The sequence below is a fragment of the Oenanthe melanoleuca genome, chromosome 8 (genome assembly GCF_029582105.1).
Source record: "Oenanthe melanoleuca isolate GR-GAL-2019-014 chromosome 8, OMel1.0, whole genome shotgun sequence".
NCBI lineage: Eukaryota > Metazoa > Chordata > Aves > Passeriformes > Muscicapidae > Oenanthe > Oenanthe melanoleuca.
The window spans coordinates 9724240-9743654 of record NC_079342.1 but is presented as its reverse complement, the minus strand read 5'-3'; the positions used below and the strand labels follow the sequence as shown (position 1 = coordinate 9743654).

Genomic DNA, 19415 nt, shown 5'->3' with positions numbered 1-19415 from the left:
TTCTGAATACTTCCATCTTACTCTGACTTTCTCCATTAAAAGTCTGATCTTAAAACATGTCTTTTTTCCCTTGCTTCTGCTGTCTTCTCTCCAATTATCCATTTATTAGCTTTGTGGTAAATATGTTTATATTATTTCACACAATCTCTGAATGGTTGTGGTTGGAAGGACCCCAGGGGACTATCTCATCCCCCATCCTTGCTCAAAGCAGTGTCAGCTACATCAGGTTTGCTCAGGCTCTGTCCACTTTGACACAGATTTTCTAAGCTCCTTCCTGCTTTTCTCCTTCTATAACAGACATATTGCTTATTCAGAGGCAAGCAACTGAATTACCAGGCTTCCTGAACCTGCCTTTATTTCACCTTTTTTTGCAAAGGCTGCTTTATTGCTGCATGCTAGTGTTTCATACATTGTTCTAGCTAATCAAAGGGACATTCATTTTTTCCCTGCAGTTATCTTGAAAAGAAACAGACAATATAACTAATGGCTTCAAATTCAAGCTTCTTGGGAACCTCCCAGTTCTGGTACTGATCATGAAATAATGTATATGCTCAAGGAATATATGAGAATGGTCAATCTTGATAAAGAATCAACACTATACTCTTCAGATACAAAGCCCATATATTTTCTGACAGCATAGGTAAAGAAAAAATAGAAAATGTACAATCATAGTTCAAAATATCACCATGATATGCTCAAAATTCATCTCAAATAATGTCTTAGTGAAGTGCAATTTATATCAGCTGGGATCCAGACCTCTATTCTCTAAATGTATCATGTACATTTCAGTCTAGGAAAAATATAAAAGAAACTTTGCTCTGGAAGGCTACAGTAAAGAAGAAAATAGATTTAAATAAATGAGAACTTACTGTGATTTAGAAAAAAAGTCACTTTTAAAGAGGGATTTTAGTGAGAAGAAGATTGCAGCTTGACTGTCATATATGGGGAAAATAGCCCACAAGTTAGTGTACAAATAGAACAGGAGTGAAGCATTAAGACTGGCACAGTCATCCAAGAAAACACTGGAACTGTTTTTGCCCTCAAGATAGGCACAGAAAATTAAAAGTTCATCCTGCAATAATTGTGAGTTATCCTGCATATAACTATTATACTATTAAATCCATTCACAGATCAAAAATAAATGAATGGTCAAAATGAAAGCCTATAATGCTTCTGCACAGGATCATAAAGTCATTGTTGGAAAAAAGTGAAGGCTTACAATCCCCAAAGTAAATCAATCACTATTATTTAATTGAAATTTTTACATCATTTGTGGAATAACAAAAGAAGCCTGAATTGTGAGAAAATGTGAGTAGTAGAAAGTTGCAAGAATTGGGCTGATTCTGTTTGGATCTCTAAAGCCTTGCAAGGAATGGTTCTAGGAAGACTGATTGTATTTCCCAACAGGTTTACTACAGCTATCCTTAGTTATGCTTTGACTGGTCATGTTTATAGAAAGTAACCTGACACAGCTGCAGGCAACAATTTCTGAGCTGAACCTATGCCTCATATAGTGGGAGGAATATGTTAAGAGGCAGGAGATATTTAGGCAACTAATGATGGAAAGTTTCCAGCATAAGAGCAGCCAAGAAGCTTCTGTAAATAACTCTCAGTATTGAACATAAGGCATTTCTGCTGAAGAGTCCTGGAGTCTGGATCTCACGCCTGACTTGACCACGTGCCAGAGCTTGCAGTGACTGGAGTTCCAGGGCACAAACCAGCCCCATCTGTTCCCTTAGCCTTTTGCCTGGAGTAGGTTGGGATACAAGCAGCGTGCTGTTCAAACACTGCATTCTGCAAGTAGTCAGCAGGGTGGGTTTGAGTTACACTCTGACATTGTCTCGGATTAGTTGAGAAATCCTGTGGAATAGTTTTGTTTTGATGAAGACTGACTGCATCATTTACAGGTCCTGGTGCTGAGATAGTCAGTGATTTTGGAAATGGCCACCCCTTAACTGAAACATAGACACTATCATTACATTTCTTTAAAATTTATTGTGTACTTGATTCAGGATGGTTGCCTGCTTTAGAATCCCACAGAAGAGAGAAAGTAAGGTGGAGTGCAAAGTATTTTTTCATTTGCTTTTGGAAGTTTCCAGAATACAGTTCTGCTGTGAACTGAGTGCATGTGCACAAAGGCAGGCACACATGCACACACCTGTTCCTATGAACAGTAGGGTCATACAATCATTCTCTCAGCCTTCTCTAAACAACTTCTTTTAAAACAAACTCCTCCAGTCACTAAAATTTCTACCAGGTCAAAACACTGGTGAAGTAAATTGCCAAATTACAGCATTTTGCACCACAGCAGCCAGATTGTACAAGGGCTGCACATCCAAATAAATGCCCTTGGGCAATCCATTCATCTAACAGCTGGAAAGGTGACACTTGACATTTGGAAACTTTCCTGTGAAGATTGCTGTAAGGCTTTCCCATTAGCTTCCTGGTGAGACTGTAAGGTTGAATAAGCTGCCTTGAAACCTGCAAAGGGTAACAGAAATGCTCTAATATCACAAGTCTGCTTGATTTAAAATTCTGATTCTCAAGCCATGACTATTCAGATTTTTTCCTAAGTATTAAATACATTCCAAACGGGGGAGGGAGGAAAGCTTTGAGGAGGAAGAAACACAATAAAGGAGGGTTTTATAAATGATGTCTGTATTTCTAAGAGGTTGAATAAGGAGACAAAAACAAGGAGATACCTTCTCTCCCTACCATAGTTACCCAAAAATCACCGTGCATTGAGAAATTAAGCAAGCAGGTCGGGGATTAAAGATGTTTCACACTCAGCATTTTCTTAGGGTCTAAGAAGGCAGGACACAAACAGAGCTTTAGAACAAGTGCGAAAAAATATGCACAGATACTAACAACAAGCTTTCAGTTGAAGTATTTTTAGGAAGTGAAATCAGACCCCAACAGCATGAAATTGCACAAACATGCAATCAGAGAGGCTTTGAGCAGATGGATGGGGGAGAAAGACATTGAGCTGTTACAGTCCCAACTTCAGTTGTTCAAACCTCTTTATGTGGGAGAATGAATCATGTATCATGTTTCTTAAAAGTTCCCTGCACTACCAACACACTTTTTGTCAGTCGGCTCTCTAGGGTGTGTCTCTGTCTCAGCAGGTTTCTATTCAGCTCCTCCAGACTTTGTGCTCTTCTACTAGAAAAATTAGGGACGAGTCAGCAACATGCAAGGATAACCAAAGGGAGACATGTGGTTACCAGGTTTTTCAAGTCATCTGTAGATATCACATTTCTCAGTTAAATTCTCCTTTGCATTATTTGTCTCTGTGTATTCAATATTTAGTTTGTGTCAAGCACTTGTACCCAGCTGATCAGTCTTATCAGAGCAAACTCATGTTCCAGTGTAGATAACCCCAACATTCTGTAAGCTGTTGGTAAACTAAAAATGTCTTCCCAAGGTAACAACATTGGCAGAAGTCAATTTTTACTTTATGCACTACTGGAAGATTTTACTTTTGAATACTTATGGAGCTCATTCCTTTTCCCCAATTACCCAATTAAGGCTTCTGCTTGCAGTGTCTCTTGAGTAGGGAGGCTTACTACCCTTGAGTGGAATTCAGAGCTGAGGCCAAGAAAATGTTGCTTGAATTTTAGTGTTAAGATAATGTAAGAAAGCTGAGTTCATCTACCCAAACTCCAATATGTGACCCAAGCTGAATGAATCTGTAATGTTCTAATCACCAGATAATCCAGGTATGAGTTTCTCAAAATTTGTATAATTAATCAAAATGAAATTCTTTCTAGAAGTATCTAAAAGCAGATCAAACTGGGAAACAGAAGAAGAGTTCTGCAGAAGTCACCTGGATGTATCTGTGCATGTACCAGGAAGCCTGTTTGCCATCGTTCACTGATTCCACCGTCGTGTTGGCAACGCCACCAATGTCACCCCCAGCAAACACCCAGGGCTCACTTGTCTGCATCGTTTCTGGGTCTACTTCAGGGAGACCCCATCTGTTAAACTTGATAGGTGCCATGGCCTCTCTGACTGCAATCAAATAAATCACAAATATGTTCATTAAAGAAAGAAAAACCTGTTGCTAAAATCTGTCAAATATATGCCTATAACAATTAGAAAATTTAATGTTGAGAAAGATATCTCTCATTAAAGTCAAAGCCATCTGACTTAATATTCAAATTCAGAACATCCTGGAAGAAAGTTTCACTTCAAACCTTGTTACACATATTAAGAACAAAACTATAAATCCACAATCAAAATTAAATGGTTACAAGAAGACAAATATTTTGCATCTTTTTCACTACAATTTCTCAATTTTTTAGAGCATGTATTAAGAGATCTTAATATTTTTCATGCTGTTAGAAAAGAGCACATATAGACATGAAATAGATGTGAAATATTATTGTCCTCCAAATAATGTGGATGTGAAAATAAAAAAAAAATATACTGCATAGCATTATATAAATGTCATTAAATACAAATAAATGCTCAGAAAAATATTGTTAATATTTTTAAATTACTATATTCACAAGGCACTTTAAAGTAGCTTCATTAAGAGAATAATCTTTTCAATAAATATTTTTAGCAAATTCTGATGGCATCTATCAAAATGGTGGGGCTATACAGCTTTGTCTGCAGTAACCAAACATTCTGCAATAAAATGTAATTTAAAATTGCAATGTCTCTCAGGGCCATACCACTGGATAATGCAGATTGCCAAGGTCAATTAAACTGATGTAGTTGCACTGCCATAAATGTAAGAGAAACCTGCCAGTTTAAAATGAAGGTTTCTCCAATTCTAAGGGCAAAACCTTGGTATTGTCCCAGCACACACCTCAGAGCAGTACAGAGCAAGCTTCAAACACAGCTCTCCCACACATCAGTGATGGGATTTCCATCCAAGGTTCTGTGTCTCCTTTCACCTCCAGATCATATATAACAAGTGTGTTTCAAAGTGGAGGCTATGTACAATCAGGGGCAAAATAATTAAACAAGAAGCAAGGCACAAACATTGTCACCTATTTGTCCCACCTACACTCTTCTCCCCAACCTTGGCATTTACAAACATACCCAGAGCACTCAAAGGAATTTTTTGCAACTTGTTCAGAAGCCTGAATCAGAGAAGACAGTTCTAACTGAAAGACTGTAGCAGATTTTCTACAAGAAGTATTTAATCTATCTGCAGGACCTATTTCTTGCACAGTCTCTCCCACCTGGCATATACATGTGGCTTAAGTTGACAAAAACAATATTTGGCAACAAACTCAAAAACTAAAGAAATTATTTCCTGTAAAAATATCTAAATTACTGAAAGATGACATGGAACACAACCTTCAGACTGAGACATCTTTCATCTGGAAAATGAAGGTTTTGGTTTGTTTGGGTTTGGGCTTTTTCTGTTTGTGGGGTTTTTTAAAAGGAAAGAGTTGGCCGATAGCAGTTTAATCAAAAATCCTTCAGAAATCGATACATTAACTTTCTCTTTGTGCCTCAGACTGTCTGTACTTCAAGAAAGCTTTTGATCATCTTATATTTGTCATATATAGGATAAATTATTGCATGCAGTGGTACCATCTCAGCATGTGGTCTAGACAGCTCTCACAAGTTAAATATGTACAGGCTTGTAAAGACATGTTTGGAAAAAACCAGAGGAAAACTTGGTACTGCAGGATTTGGTATTCAGGATTTAATAAATGACTTCTGTCTGAGACAGGACTGGACCACAGTAAAGGTGTCTGAGGACAACATGCTGTTGAAAATGTAGTTTTTCAAAAGAACTTATGTAAAACTGGAAGTTCTGACTACTTATTTCATCCTGTGGAAAAATAGGGTATTACCTCTGTTATCCTGTATCTATTACATTTCTCAAATCTCTTTGAATTGCTTTGTTCTAAAATAGCTGTCTGGACATAATTATACCAAAAGCTTTTTGAGTGTGAAGAATGCCCAACATATCTTCACCTGAAACATCTCTCCAGGCCTGGGGATTTGTCTGCCTGAGCAGTATTTTTAAAATCAAGAAAGAACATTTCCCTGGTGGCAAGGTTGACATGATATCCAACTGCTATTTCTTTCTTTCTTTCTTTCTTATAATCTCCAAGATTTAGGTTATATAAAAAAAAAAGGGTATGGTTCAAAAGCATTTTATATAAGGGCTCCTAACATCCTCACAATTTGGGTCTGATACTCCTGGGTGGTGCAGCTGGGAGGCTGAAGGGATCACCTCCTACACCACCTGCACAAAGAAGGGGAGAAATTTTGTCTTCAGTCCCTTCTCTGCCCCTGCAAGGGTGAGAGAGAGCCCAAGAGCCAAACATGAGCTTGAATTATTGGTTCTCTGAATTGGTGTTTGATATTGAACAAGCAAATCAGATATTAAATATGTGGGACAGAGGTAAAGAGTGTCTTTAAATACCTTCACCCTCTCAGTTTCAGTCTTCAAAGTTTAAAACTAACATATCTTTTCTCTTGAAAATCAAATTACAATCCTGTGTTTGTGCTGCCATCTCCTCCCCAGCCTAGTGAGATATTATATATCATTTGAAAAGATCCTTCTGGATGAAAGACACCATACAATTTAATTATTCTACTGCTATCAAGTGATGCTAACATAAATAACACCAAACAAAAGGACAGTGCTGAATATATTTTCCAAATTCGCTATATTCACAGTGCAAACAAACACAAATGGAAACACAGCAGCAAATTATAGCATTTGAAAAACAATATTAAAATATAAGTGAATACAGAAAAAAATATTTTAATTAACAAAACAAATCAAATGGAAAAGATTCCTCAAATAAAGCTTTAAAAGTGAGTCTCTGTGTGACTGCCATGACTAATTATGCATCTATGTAATGTGTGTTCAATTTGGGCTTATTTAAATAGCAGAAATGCTCATTAGCTGCAGTATATCTGTGAAGCTTCAATAAACAGTTTAATGGTTTTTATGTTTAACCAATTTCATAAGTTCCTATAATTTTAGCTTTAGTAGCTCATTAATGTTATTTTTGATATCCATCTTACAGAATTCCTTTAGAGCGAACAGTAGCATTACTTCTGAAAAATGCAAATACACTGTAACTTTCTTAATCTAAACTGTGTAACTGCAGCTGTCACATGCACTGAGAGATAAACTGCTGACACTGCCCAGTCTGAATGCCCAACTAAAGAAAGGCACAATCATGCTTCCAGCATTCTCTACCCCAACTACTGTCCTGAACAGGATTACAAAGTGGTTTGACTGGATAAAGCTGGGTCCAGTTACAGTGGGAGAGAATCCTGCTTCAAGCTGCTACTGACTTTGTTTTCTGTCTGTCACCAGCAAGGAGAAGTGCCTGATGTCTATTGAGTCAAAGAGCAGAATTTCTGCCCTAAGCAAACAAGGCTTTAGAAATCATCATGAAGCCACTTTTGGATATTGAGAATGGGTAACCATTTCAGAGTGTGGAACTGCTGCACCCAAACTAGTTCAGGAAACATATTTGTGGAGAAAAATCCTATTCCAAATGACTCAGGAGGAAAACTCCTGCCTATTTCAATAGGAATCTTTTGAATGTATATAAATTTCAGTTTTATGTAACAATTTAGTTACAAATCTGGTGACTCAAAGCCTGCTGGTGAGAGGCAGATGCTGTGCTAGCAGGGAGATGCCAGGGCATTCCCAGCTGGGCTATCACAGCCTGTCTGCCTCCCCTTTACTCTCTCATTGGATAATCAAGGCTTCAGTACCCAGAGGTCAAAGTCACCCAGTTGTCTGAGCAGGCTCCATGAAGAAACTCAACAGTCCTTCTAAGTTCCAGAACTCCTGGTTTCTGTGCCATTTGGAGTTCTATATTTGATCAAAGGAAAACTAAAATCTTTTTCATTTATGAGGGCACAGCTCTGCAAACTTTTTTTCCTTTGTTCCCTAGAAAATGCTTCTCAAACTGTAAAAATAAAAATTAACTATGAGTAGGTTAAAGTATAAATTGTAAATAACTTGGGAAAAGTTATCTTGACTGTATGTTGAACTAGGGGACCAGTAAGCCTGGGGTTTGCTGCTGCAGTTTCCAAGAAAGATGATGGTTGTACTAAAAGTAAAAGTGAAGTTGTGACTGATTCCTGGAATTATGAAATAAAGTTCTTCCCTTCAGTCACGATGCAATAGTTAGCTACTACCAACATTTTCATAAAACATATCTTGGTTCACAAATAACTTACTATTTCAGGGAATTTTTTTTACAAAGGCAGTACTTGGATTTTGCTTGGATATTTTTCATTTCTCTTTTTTGCTGTTCCAAGAAAATAAAATAGACATTATCATGGCTAAGATTCAGCATTCTGGTTACATGGGAATTCTTTCTATTTACTGCTGTCTGCTAAACAGAGTGTCAAACTAAACATAGGCTGCCAGTCCCCTATCCTGGCTTAGTCCTTTGTTCTGCACTGAATTTTGTAGTGCATTTGGAGCACTATTTTCCATACTTTCTCCATGGTTCTTCTTGGAAATTCATGAAAATAAAACAGAACAAGGGCATTTGCTACATAATTTTACAGTCCAAAAGAACTGTTCCCTTTGCCTATCAGAAGGAAACAGATTAGAAAAGGGTTATTTAGAGTTCAGACTTTAAAACCAATAGGACTGGTTTTAAGTGGGATGTAGAGGCTGAACACAGTGTGAGGGAGCACACAGAATTGCAATTGTATATGTTGAGTAGTTGCAATTAGGAATGGTGACAGAAGATATTTCAGTAATTCACTAATACATTGCAAGCCTCAAAAATAATAAACTAACCAAAAAAGCAAGAATCAAAGGAAAAGTACAAAATTCCTCTCACAGCTCTTTATTTCTGTGGGTCACTTAGGATGGCTTGAAGGCTCTGGTAAGCTCTGAAGTTAAAATAAAGCAGCTTGTAATTGCAAAAGAATTTTTCTTCAAGAAGAAGCAAAACATTTTTCTTACTCCATCTGCAGTAGCTGGATTTGAACAACTTGTTGGGCTGGTTTTTTACTAGTAACCTTCCTAAAACAGTCTAGAAGGCAACTCCCCTGTCTATAAGCAACTCCAGGACCATAAAATGAAACTAGGAGTCATTTTTTTAAGTAAGTGATGCATTTATATGATTGCCAATGGGAGGATGAATATCCACTAGAACTGTTACTTAAAAACACAATCAGCATTTTATTTTAATAAAATAAAAAAGACTAAATACCCATTGTGAATGCATGGAATCTCAGTTGCAAATTTAATAGTTACCATGCAAGAATAGGAAACATCTTGTTGAGGATAATAGACTAGAAAAAACTTTCTAACCTATGAGCTATTTCTGCTCAGTCACCCACACACTTATGGCTTCTTAGAAAACTTTCCAACACGAGCATCAAGGCTGCCCTGAACACTTTGTTGAACTGGGGCTAAGTGTAATTTTAATCTTTCTTAGTTTTGACAGTCTTTTCTTTATTCTTTTACCAGTAGAACCACTTTGATAGGATAAAACCTGCTACCTTAGCCCATACCAACAGTGCATTTGCAGTTCCCCAAGGTGCCTTACGAATTAGGTCAATTGATGGAGCTCTTTGTATGAGCAGCAATTAACATGTTTATTCAACCTGCACCTGAGTCACCCAGTCACAGAATAATTGAGATGAGAAGGGCCCTCTGGAGGTTGCCTATTCCATTCCCTTCAAAGTTCCAAGTCAAATCAGTTTGCTCATGGCATTGTCCAGTTTTGAGTACCTCAAGTATTTTCATTTCCATTGATAGGAATACCTGAATATTTTCATATCTTGAATACAGAAGTGTACCTCATTTAGAAAAACCAATCAACCACACAAAAAAAAAAAAAAACACAACAAAACACTGTGATGCTTTGGTGTTTTGTTTTTTTTTCTTTTTGATTTCTTTTTATTATGTACACTGAAGTAGTCTGGAGTTTTGGTTGTAATCCAGCTCAATGGTGAAAAGCAAATTTGACTTTCATTAAGACAGCTTAAAAAACAAAAGACTTAAAAGGAACTGAAATAGTCTGCTCAGAATTAGTACTTTATGCACTCAAGTCTTAGTTTCTTTTCACTTTCACAACATCCAAAAAAATGACTTGCATTTTTCCTTTTTTATTTGATTGCTTTTCTAACAGTGGTTTCACCCAAAATACAGCATGAAACAGAGGTGTTTTGCTCACCCCCAAAGTAAATTACTCTTCTCTCATGATCAGCTCACTGCATGACTGTTCTCCTCCCATTTTATGTTCCTATTTAAAAACCTCTCAACAATTAATTTAGACTGTGAACATGCCCTAGGAAATACAAGACTGGCACAGTACTATGGCAAAGCAGCACAGTAAATTCAATGTTTTAATTGAGGTAATTTTTAATGTGGGAGAAAACAGAATCATTCTGTATCATGGGGTCTGTGAATCACAACAAAATATATTGATTGCATAGGTTAATATTGATTTACCACATGAGATTCTAGAAAAACTTCCAAAAAACCTAAACACAGGGTTTTAAAAACAACACCAACAAAATTTGCCAAAATTCTCAGTCGATCAATGCCATCATCAGAATAGTTAATGAATCTCTCAAAAAAAAAAAAAAAAAAAAAAAAATCCTAAATCATCTTCTTGCTTCCTGGAGGGTAGACTGGGCCCTGAAATATGACACACACAAATGGCAGAGTCTTTCCACAGCAATACAGCTCCAAGAGGAAAGGGAGTCTGCTCTCTCCTGTGCCCTGTAGGGCTGGAGGCAGCAGGCAGCCCTGAGTAATCAGCACTGTAAATAGCTGGGTGCAATCTCTGTCTAGAAACAGCCTAGGATGCAAGGAACTACCCCAAAGCATTAGTAGCACACACAAGATAGGATTGCTCCTGCTATTGACTTCACATGTTCCTCAAAATACCAGGCTGATCCTTCTTTTTACTGTAGGAGAGGGTTTAGACTCTTCTCATGGTAGCATGAGGGTTTACCATTCTATACATCACTTAGGATTTACCATTTGCCTTGATTGTAAAGATGTACAAAAGTACATTACACTAAGAAATTTTGAATACCAAATTTTCTGATCTTGTGCAATCTGAGGCACTTGCCAAGTCCTCTGTCAGAGCATTTATACCCAAAGGACCATGACAACATGTCATGGGTTAACTGGCTGGCATGACCATGCCCTGGAGAGGCAAGCACATTGTTCACTAAGGCTTTCACAACCTGCTAACTAGATGACTGTCTCCAAGCTGAACACCTTCTCATTTTGTCAAAGTGTCTTCTGCTGAGTCAGTGTTTTTAACTTTTGAGGAACATTCAATGTATGTCTGAACTCCTGAAGTATAACCTAGTATCAGAGAACAATCTAAATGCTGCTCAGTTCCCATGCTCTTAACTGTATTCATGTTCATCTCTCTGCTGAATGGACACAATTCATCCAATCTCTGAAATGTCATCAATGTGCCAATTTCTGTATCTTTAATACAGAATTAAGTAACTGCTAATTTTTAAGATTAAACCTTGTAAAGTCCAACTAGGAAATACGGTGTAAGAGAGAAGTCACAGTGCTCTTGTATATGCACAAGAAATAAGTAATACCCAGACCAGCTGAACCAGAATAATGAATGCTTCAATGCCTGTTTAATTTGCTAGGTTTAAAAAAAAAAGATATTTCAGAGATCAGATCAGTCCAGCTTAAAGATGTAATATAATGAGTTTCTCTAGAGTTAATTAATGAGACCAGAAGAAATTCCCAAGAGTTTATCTGAGATCCCACTTGAACTGAGAAGAAAAATACATGCTGAGGAGCTGTATTTCTATGCTGAGTACCAGCTCTATACAGCACTATGCAGGGACTCCTCTATGAGGACCAGCACTCACAAGCTGAGTAACCTCCAGAAGACTCATTTACAAAACTGTTAAAGGACAGGACGTGGTTGCAACTACAAGAGCAATCTGTATTTGCTTGAGTCAGGGTTACCTTTATTGTCACTCAGAATGGAGCCAAAGGCACTGATCACCACGTCAGTTTTCAGACGGACAACCTGCTCCTCATCCTCTCTCCAGTTTCCATCGCTGTCTTGCTCAGTTCGAACAAATTCCATAGCAACGATTTGTCCACCTTTTACAACCACTTTCCGAGGAGAGAGGAAAGGCAGAAATTCACACTTCTCTTCTTTTGCAAGTTCCATCTGTAGAGTAGAAGCAATAAAATATATAGTTTTAACATGCTGCATTTTCATGGGAAAAAAAAAACCCAAACCAACCAAACAGAAAACATTTTTTTGTCTCAAGATGTTGCCATGGATTCCTCTATAGCAGAAATCAGCTATGTCCAGTGTGCAGATAGGCATCTTACTGTCAGCTTCATAGCCTCTCATGCTATCAAATCAAGCAGTGGCAGTAGGTAATCTTTCAAGGCAATATTTCTCCAATATATTTTTTCATTTTTCTATTACCTTGAATATGTTTAACTTCTTTGAGGGCAAAAGATTTCTCTTATATGAATATCAGTAACTTTTAAGAAGTGGCCTAGTAATAACTTAGTCAATGCTCTGATTTGTGTGTAGTATGGTTTTAAGACAGTACTAAATGCTGACTACTATGCACAAGCAAGAGTTTTCTGAGTGACAATCCAGACTTAAGAACTTTTGAATCTCTGCCGTGGTAAAATTGCTTAAGTCAATCATCTTCAGAATTTTACTGTCTCCATTTACACAATTTTTTTTGAATAGGTAATATCCCACCTGATATGATTCTATCATGGCCATTACTAAAGGAAGCCACTTTTATTTTACTGTTTTCAAGGCCCACTGTGTGTCTGGATGAGTAAAAACATTAACAACTTCCAGAATTTTACCCAGGCTTCTACCAAAGATTTTGGTTCAGACTGTAGCAAGAATCTGAATAGCACATGGCTTCAGTAATCTCATTGTGTCTAGAACTCTTGACTGAAGAGCTACAGAAGTAAATCATGCACCAAGAAACCCTCTGTTACTTTATTTGCAGCTCCATTCCCCTTCTGGAAGATCTAAGGGGCCCACATTCTTGAAACAGACACCAAACTACCATAAATCCCACGATAAAGATGCATTAGGTGGTGTGCTATTCTCAAGTCTATGGAAGTGTAATGTACCAAATAAATGAAAATAGAGAAAGACTACCAAAAATAAGAAAAAAAATTCTGGAAAAAACCTCCTGTTGTACATATAAATTGAGGAAGCAGAATAATTTCAAAATGTGCAGATGACCTGATAAATGCCAAAGTGCAAAGCCAAACTAAAAACCAAATTGAATGCTGAAATATAAAATGAATAACATTTTTTCACTGTCATTGGCAGTGATTCAAAGCCAAACTCACTGTAAGTAATTTTCTTATCAGACAGAAAGGAAAGAAAGAAAGCCCTTTATAGTTTCACAAGACAATGTCAGAATCACTCAGATTCCTTAAACAACAGCCAGAACGTATCATTCCAGGATCTAACCACGATCTGAAGAGCCACCTACAGTACTCTAATGGCTGTTTGATTTTAAGATTAGAAAATTTTAGCTCATTTCCTAACTTACAGGAAATTCTACCCCTTGCTTGCAAATACCTCTTTCTGACTTGACAGGAAACAGATACAACAAAGGAAAATTATTTAAATGCAGAGTACACAAAATGAGCCTCAGCTCTTTATTAAACGTTCCTACATTTTAAAAGCATTTTTATAAACAAAACCTTTAGCAGATGTCTGTTAAGTACCTACAGCACACTTTCAAGCCACATAGCAATAACTAAGGTGCTGCTATCCAGTTTTACCTCTTCTGGGACTGCCCTGATGTGGGTGAATCCCTTCCTGAAGACCACAAAGACGCGGCGAGCTCCGCAGCGCAGGGCAGACGTCGCGCAGTCGAACGCAGTGTCGCCTGCCCCCAGCACAATCACAGTGCCATGGACTGATGGCAACGCAGACTGACAGGCACACATCCCTGCAAGATAAAGGGAAAACCCCATTTTCGAGTAGAGAAACCATTTCTGCATGACAGCTCAAAAGGTACTTGTACTCAAAGCAGTGTAAAATTGCATCTTACAGTTTCCAAGCATGGAGTGTCACTATCAAATTATTCTGCTCTGCTGAAAGACAGTTTTATTCCCCTTTTAAGATATGCTCATATACATAATTTCATAGTCAGTACTCTAAGCAGCTGCATCTTTCTATTGAGAAAGAATTCAAATGACAACAAGTTTGTAGGATTGTGGGTCCTGGCAGGTTGAAACTAGAATTGTGAGATCTTTCTATTCAAATAAGCAAATTTATCTCTCATCAGATTCATTATCTTCCCAGCTAAAAAAAAAAAACCAAAAACAAAACAAAACAAAAAAAAAAAACCAAAAACAAACCAAGCCCCAAAACAGAACAAAACAACAACAACAAAAAATATGACCAGTTGTTGATAGTTACAGTTTTGTGTAATAGTAGACCAACATAAGTCCCCACAGATTTCTATAAAGCACAGGCACAGTTCTGGCTGTGACATGATTCTCTGAGGCTATTCATCAGCTGAACATGAAGAAAAAAAATATTATTACAGTAATTCCTAGTACTTCCACTGGAGAAAATGTTTAATCTACTGTAGTTTTCTACAAACCATTTGTAAAAAGTTATGTGGGGAAAATGACAACATTATGTGTTTATCATCTACAGCTTGTGTATGATGACTCCATTAAACAAGAAATAGTTAAGTAAAACTGAACTGTGTCTGTTCCCTGGATGAGACTGCACTTCATCACATGTTTAAGTACAAGTAACTGTTGATTAGGCAAATGGTTGTAACTTGAAAAATAATGACATAAATAATACAAGCTACGCTCTCCTAGAGTCCAGGACAGTTCCAGTCAGGAGGCACTGAGCTGTCCATTTACCTATTGTACTTTAACTCAAGTATCCTACTAAAGCAGATTTTCACATGCAATTGTGGAACATAAGTATTATTGAAGTAAACAATCCTTTTCATTTAGACATATAAACAGAGTGAGAAACAACATCCTAATACACCTGCTCTCTCTCCATTTGAAAAATGCTTAATGTAGGACAAATTATATAATTTCCCCCTCCTATGTATGTGGCATCACATTTACTATTTATTGAATAGGATTCTTAGTCTAAAATCCTCTCTGAACTTTTCTCATTTATTTTTAGTGAACTTAATACTTCACACCAATTGAGCAGTGGAAAAAGCCCAAGTGAAGCAGGGGGCTGGCAGCTCAGAGTGCCTTTAGAGTATGAGTCTAGAAGGGATCAGTCAGTGCAGCCCACTTTGCTCTTGGGAACACACTCCCCTAAGGTAAATTCACAGCTATGTATTTGTGAGGGGAAACCCTTTTGGAGGAAAGTATATTAACAAGTGGCATTCAGAACTAATAAGCAGGCAGAATATGTATTTTACCATGAATAAGTCTATTATGTCTATTATTTAGGTAACTGTCACAGTGAAAAAAGGAGAATAGAGGAGGATGTAGTACGTGTATATTTTATTTCAAAATTCCATGCCTTAGAGAGCAAAAGGTGGCTATAGCTACAGACAGACACTAGGAAAATTAAGTGAAAGAGAGCATGTTAATTAACAGACAACACCAAAGAGCTATCTATTACTGTCAATCAGAAAAGGTTAGTTCTTCCAAGTTCATCCTTTTATCCATTGTAGACTTAATATAAAAAAACATATTGTCACATATGCTAGCAAATCAAGAGGGCTACTTTGCAATATTTTGAAATATATGAATTACAGGATATAGATCCTCATGCAGGCAGGTAACTTACAGCACACAACTGCTACATATCTTCTCAGAATTCTACAGAGTATTTTTAGTCATATTGTTTCAAGAGAGAATTGTTTTGCAGAATTTATTTTTCCTTTGTTAATCTATAAATGTGTTGCACTGCATATTCTCAATCTATTTTATTTTTAAACATCTCTGTCTTCAAAAAGAAAACCCTTTTCTCCCAAATAATTTAAGATTACTTTGAGCTTAAGAAAACAGACAGAAATAAGCATCTGATGAAAACAGCAAAGAAATGGGACAGATGGGATGCAGAATTTCACTTCTGAAATATTTTGTATCAAATGGGGCAATAAACTTTACTTTTATAAGCAGAATAATCTGCCACAGAATATATATTCCTTAAAAGTGTTTAAGAAAAGTCTACTAAATAAGCAGGCAGTCCTATATCACACTAAAAGAAATTTCTGAATGCTGAAATGAAAATCAGTTTGTAGATAAAACAAGTTATATTAAGTCATATGTAAAATACCACAGTCTGTCCAAAGTTAAACAAAAAAAAAAAAAAAAAAAAAAAAAAAAAAAAAAAAAAAAACCAAACAAACAAACAAAAAACAAAAAACAAAAAAAAAAACAAAAAAAAACCCAAAAAAAAACACCCAAACAAGAACAACAACGAAAAAAAAAAAAAAAAAAAACGACCAAATTAAACCACTGTACATTAATTTCTTTTTTTATCTGGGGAATTTAGACCATGAAGAAATGGACATAAAAATCACATATTTGAGTCTTATGAGTTCCTATTCAGGGACACTGAAAGCATCTGTAGTCTTTAGGGAGCCAATGCAGCTATCTCTGTGCTCAAAGAAAGATGTGAAACCATAAAACAGGACTGCATTTGGTGCCTATGAACTGAGCACTTTCTCATTAACTCCTATCATACTCCTGTTGTCTTGAGTCTTAGACCACAAGTTCATTGGGTAAGGAGCTAGTGCTGATTTAAATGTGCTTGTAAAACCAGCAGAACATGGCTTGGGATTAAGTAAAAGAATTTATCAACAATCTACAAATCAGCTGCTTACATAAGTCAGAAACACCTTTATAATATCAGATTTTTTCAAACCATTTTATATAAACTATTTTTATCAAGATACTTTCTACAAAGGAGAAGCTTATGTCATCTTTTGACTATAATACAAAATAACAAATATAACTAACTTGGAGAAATAATCTGCTATAAATTTAGGTTTGATTATATGATTATTCAGTTTATAATCTCTGGCACTAACTTTCCTGACCATGCTTCTGAGGTTGCCACTCACCAAGAGAAAGCCTTGTTCCAGACATATTCAGTTGAAGGTATTTTGTAACTGGGTGTGCTGCTTTGTAGCCAGTACAATTTAATAACAACTGCTAATGACTTATTGAATGTGATTACAACAAGAACACAGTACCACACACCTGGTTTACTTGCCATTGCTACCAAAGGTAAGAAGTCTTTAGATGTGTAGAATCCTTGATTCATTGTCAGTCCTTGGAATATACTGTCTCTGTTTGGTTCTGGCAAACCTGAAATAGATATTTAATGGCACATCAGAATTACACAGGAAATTTTAGTGACCAATATATAGTTTGAACACACATATTCTCAAAAACATTGTCAATACAAGGACTTTTACAAACCCTTAGATGCTTCCAAAAGAATATTGCAAATGATCACATCTGTAGTCTGCAGCTTATGTAACTGGTGATTGTTTTAGGAGTACAGGCACTTGAAAATCAGGTTCCTCAACAATGTGTGTACTTGTAGGACTCATAACAAAACAAATGCAGGGGAAGGGATTAGAGAGAAAGGGTGCAAGAGCAGATAATACAAATGAGGCAGTAACAAGCAGCTTAACTGATGAGGATGGAGGACACATGGCAGTGCTGTAGGTCTGACCTGTGAGCATTTGTATGACATCAGTTTTTTGCCATTCTTGATTATTTTCTCAAAACCTTGAAGTCCTGATCAGCTGACATTTATTCCTAGTTATTTAAAGCACATATTTAGACAGAATCTGTAGCATACAGACAAGGATTTACCTCACAACAAATATCTTTAATTTAAAAGAAAGCACCAAAAAGCATCTTCCAATTAACCAAAGAACATCATCTCATTCTGGTTGGAGTGGTTGGACAGCACAAAAAGCCAGCCCAGCTGACACACCAGTTAAATCATTTTATTCATTCAAATGCAATCAGGGTATTTTCAAGAGTCTCAACTTTCATATTTACATCTAAAACCCCATAATATTATCAAAAGTATACTAATTAATAATTACATACTGAAATGGAGCAAATGTCACCAATTTTTCCAACAAAACATACTAGCACTGAGGAATCCTCAGAGCCAGCAGGAAGAACTGGAGCATACAAAGCAATCTGTGTGCCCTCCATTCTCAGGCATGGGTGGCAGCAGACTAACATTGCTCCTCTTTGGGACAGAGTGGTCTGGAAAACCCTAATAACACAATTTTAGCATCTACAATAATGCAGAATTGCACGTTGAGGAGCCCTTTTCCAAACAGGGAAGGTTTGGTGTCTTGTTATATCAATTAAGCAACAAAAATCTGTCTCATTACAGCATACAGCCAGAACTACATAATGAGAAAATTTAGTACTTTTTCATGAGTTACCTACATGAAGGATGTTTTTCAAACCTCTAGAACTCTGAATGAAGTTACAATAATACTAGAAAAATAAAATGCATTTTTAGATTTATTAGTTTCAGTGAAGCAAAACAAAATATAGTCTCAGTGAATTCAAAAGGCTTGCAAGCCAAAAAGAAAATTAAAAATCTCTGAAATTTGATCTCTATTTATAAAGAAAAATCATGACTCAGTTGCTGAACACTCGACTTTGAAACCAACACTGATCTATAGTTGGATATAGAAAAAAAATAAGGTTAAAAAATACTAGCATGTCCTGAACTTCAAGACCTTTAAATGCTGCACTTTCTGGGTAGACTGGAATTTCAGCTAATGAATAATGAATAATGGATATCTTAAGAGGCTGCCAGAAATACTTAGTACTACTGAAAGTACAATATGTAAAATGCATTAAAGAAACTATTTTTAAAAGGGCATAGAATTTCCTTTATGTATATATTGCAAAATCATCTATGGCAAGAAGAGTACCTCAGAAAAAGCTCTCAGTGACTGCCTGCAGGCAGAGGACAGAGTAATGCAACCATTTCTATTGAGATATCCATAAACCAACTCAGAGGCCTCTGTTTACTCTTGGGAGAAATACTCTTGTCATTAGTAGGATGTGCAGCCTGCATTAAAGATAATTTCCACCTAATATGTATCTCCATTCAAACCCAAAGAGAAACCCTGAAAATATTTTTCCCCACTCATTTTTTGCTGCTTTTATCATCTCCTAATGAAAACCATTTGGTCTCTAACAGCATCAGTACTTTAGCTCCCATTGGCTGAATGAAGAGTATAATAAAGGAAGTGTTGCAATGTTCTTTGTCTAGATTGATCACTAGTTAGGAATCACTGAAATCAAAGGAGTTGGATAAGAACTCATTGGGTTCAATAATGTTTAGCCTGGCTGATATGACCAAACAACTGCCAAAGAGGTAGTCAATAGATGTGGCATTATCTGCTATTTATTTTACTATTTTCATTTTGCTGAAAACACCCTGGAAAACAGTTTT

The 19415-nt window shown here is 36.6% G+C and overlaps 1 protein-coding gene across 2 annotated transcripts in view; it reads right to left on the bottom strand.

Moving 5' to 3' along the window:
* DPYD (dihydropyrimidine dehydrogenase) overlaps positions 1-19415 on the bottom strand; it is a 316439-nt gene that overhangs the window by 158246 nt on the left and 138778 nt on the right. For both annotated transcript variants that reach the window (XM_056497180.1, XM_056497181.1), the window contains exons 9-12: positions 17171-17278; positions 13748-13917; positions 11927-12137; positions 3827-4011 (exon numbers count right to left, since the gene is read on the bottom strand). In XM_056497180.1, coding sequence (XP_056353155.1) covers positions 3827-4011; positions 11927-12137; positions 13748-13917; positions 17171-17278 — 674 coding nt within the window. The remainder of the gene's footprint in view (positions 1-3826; positions 4012-11926; positions 12138-13747; positions 13918-17170; positions 17279-19415) is intronic.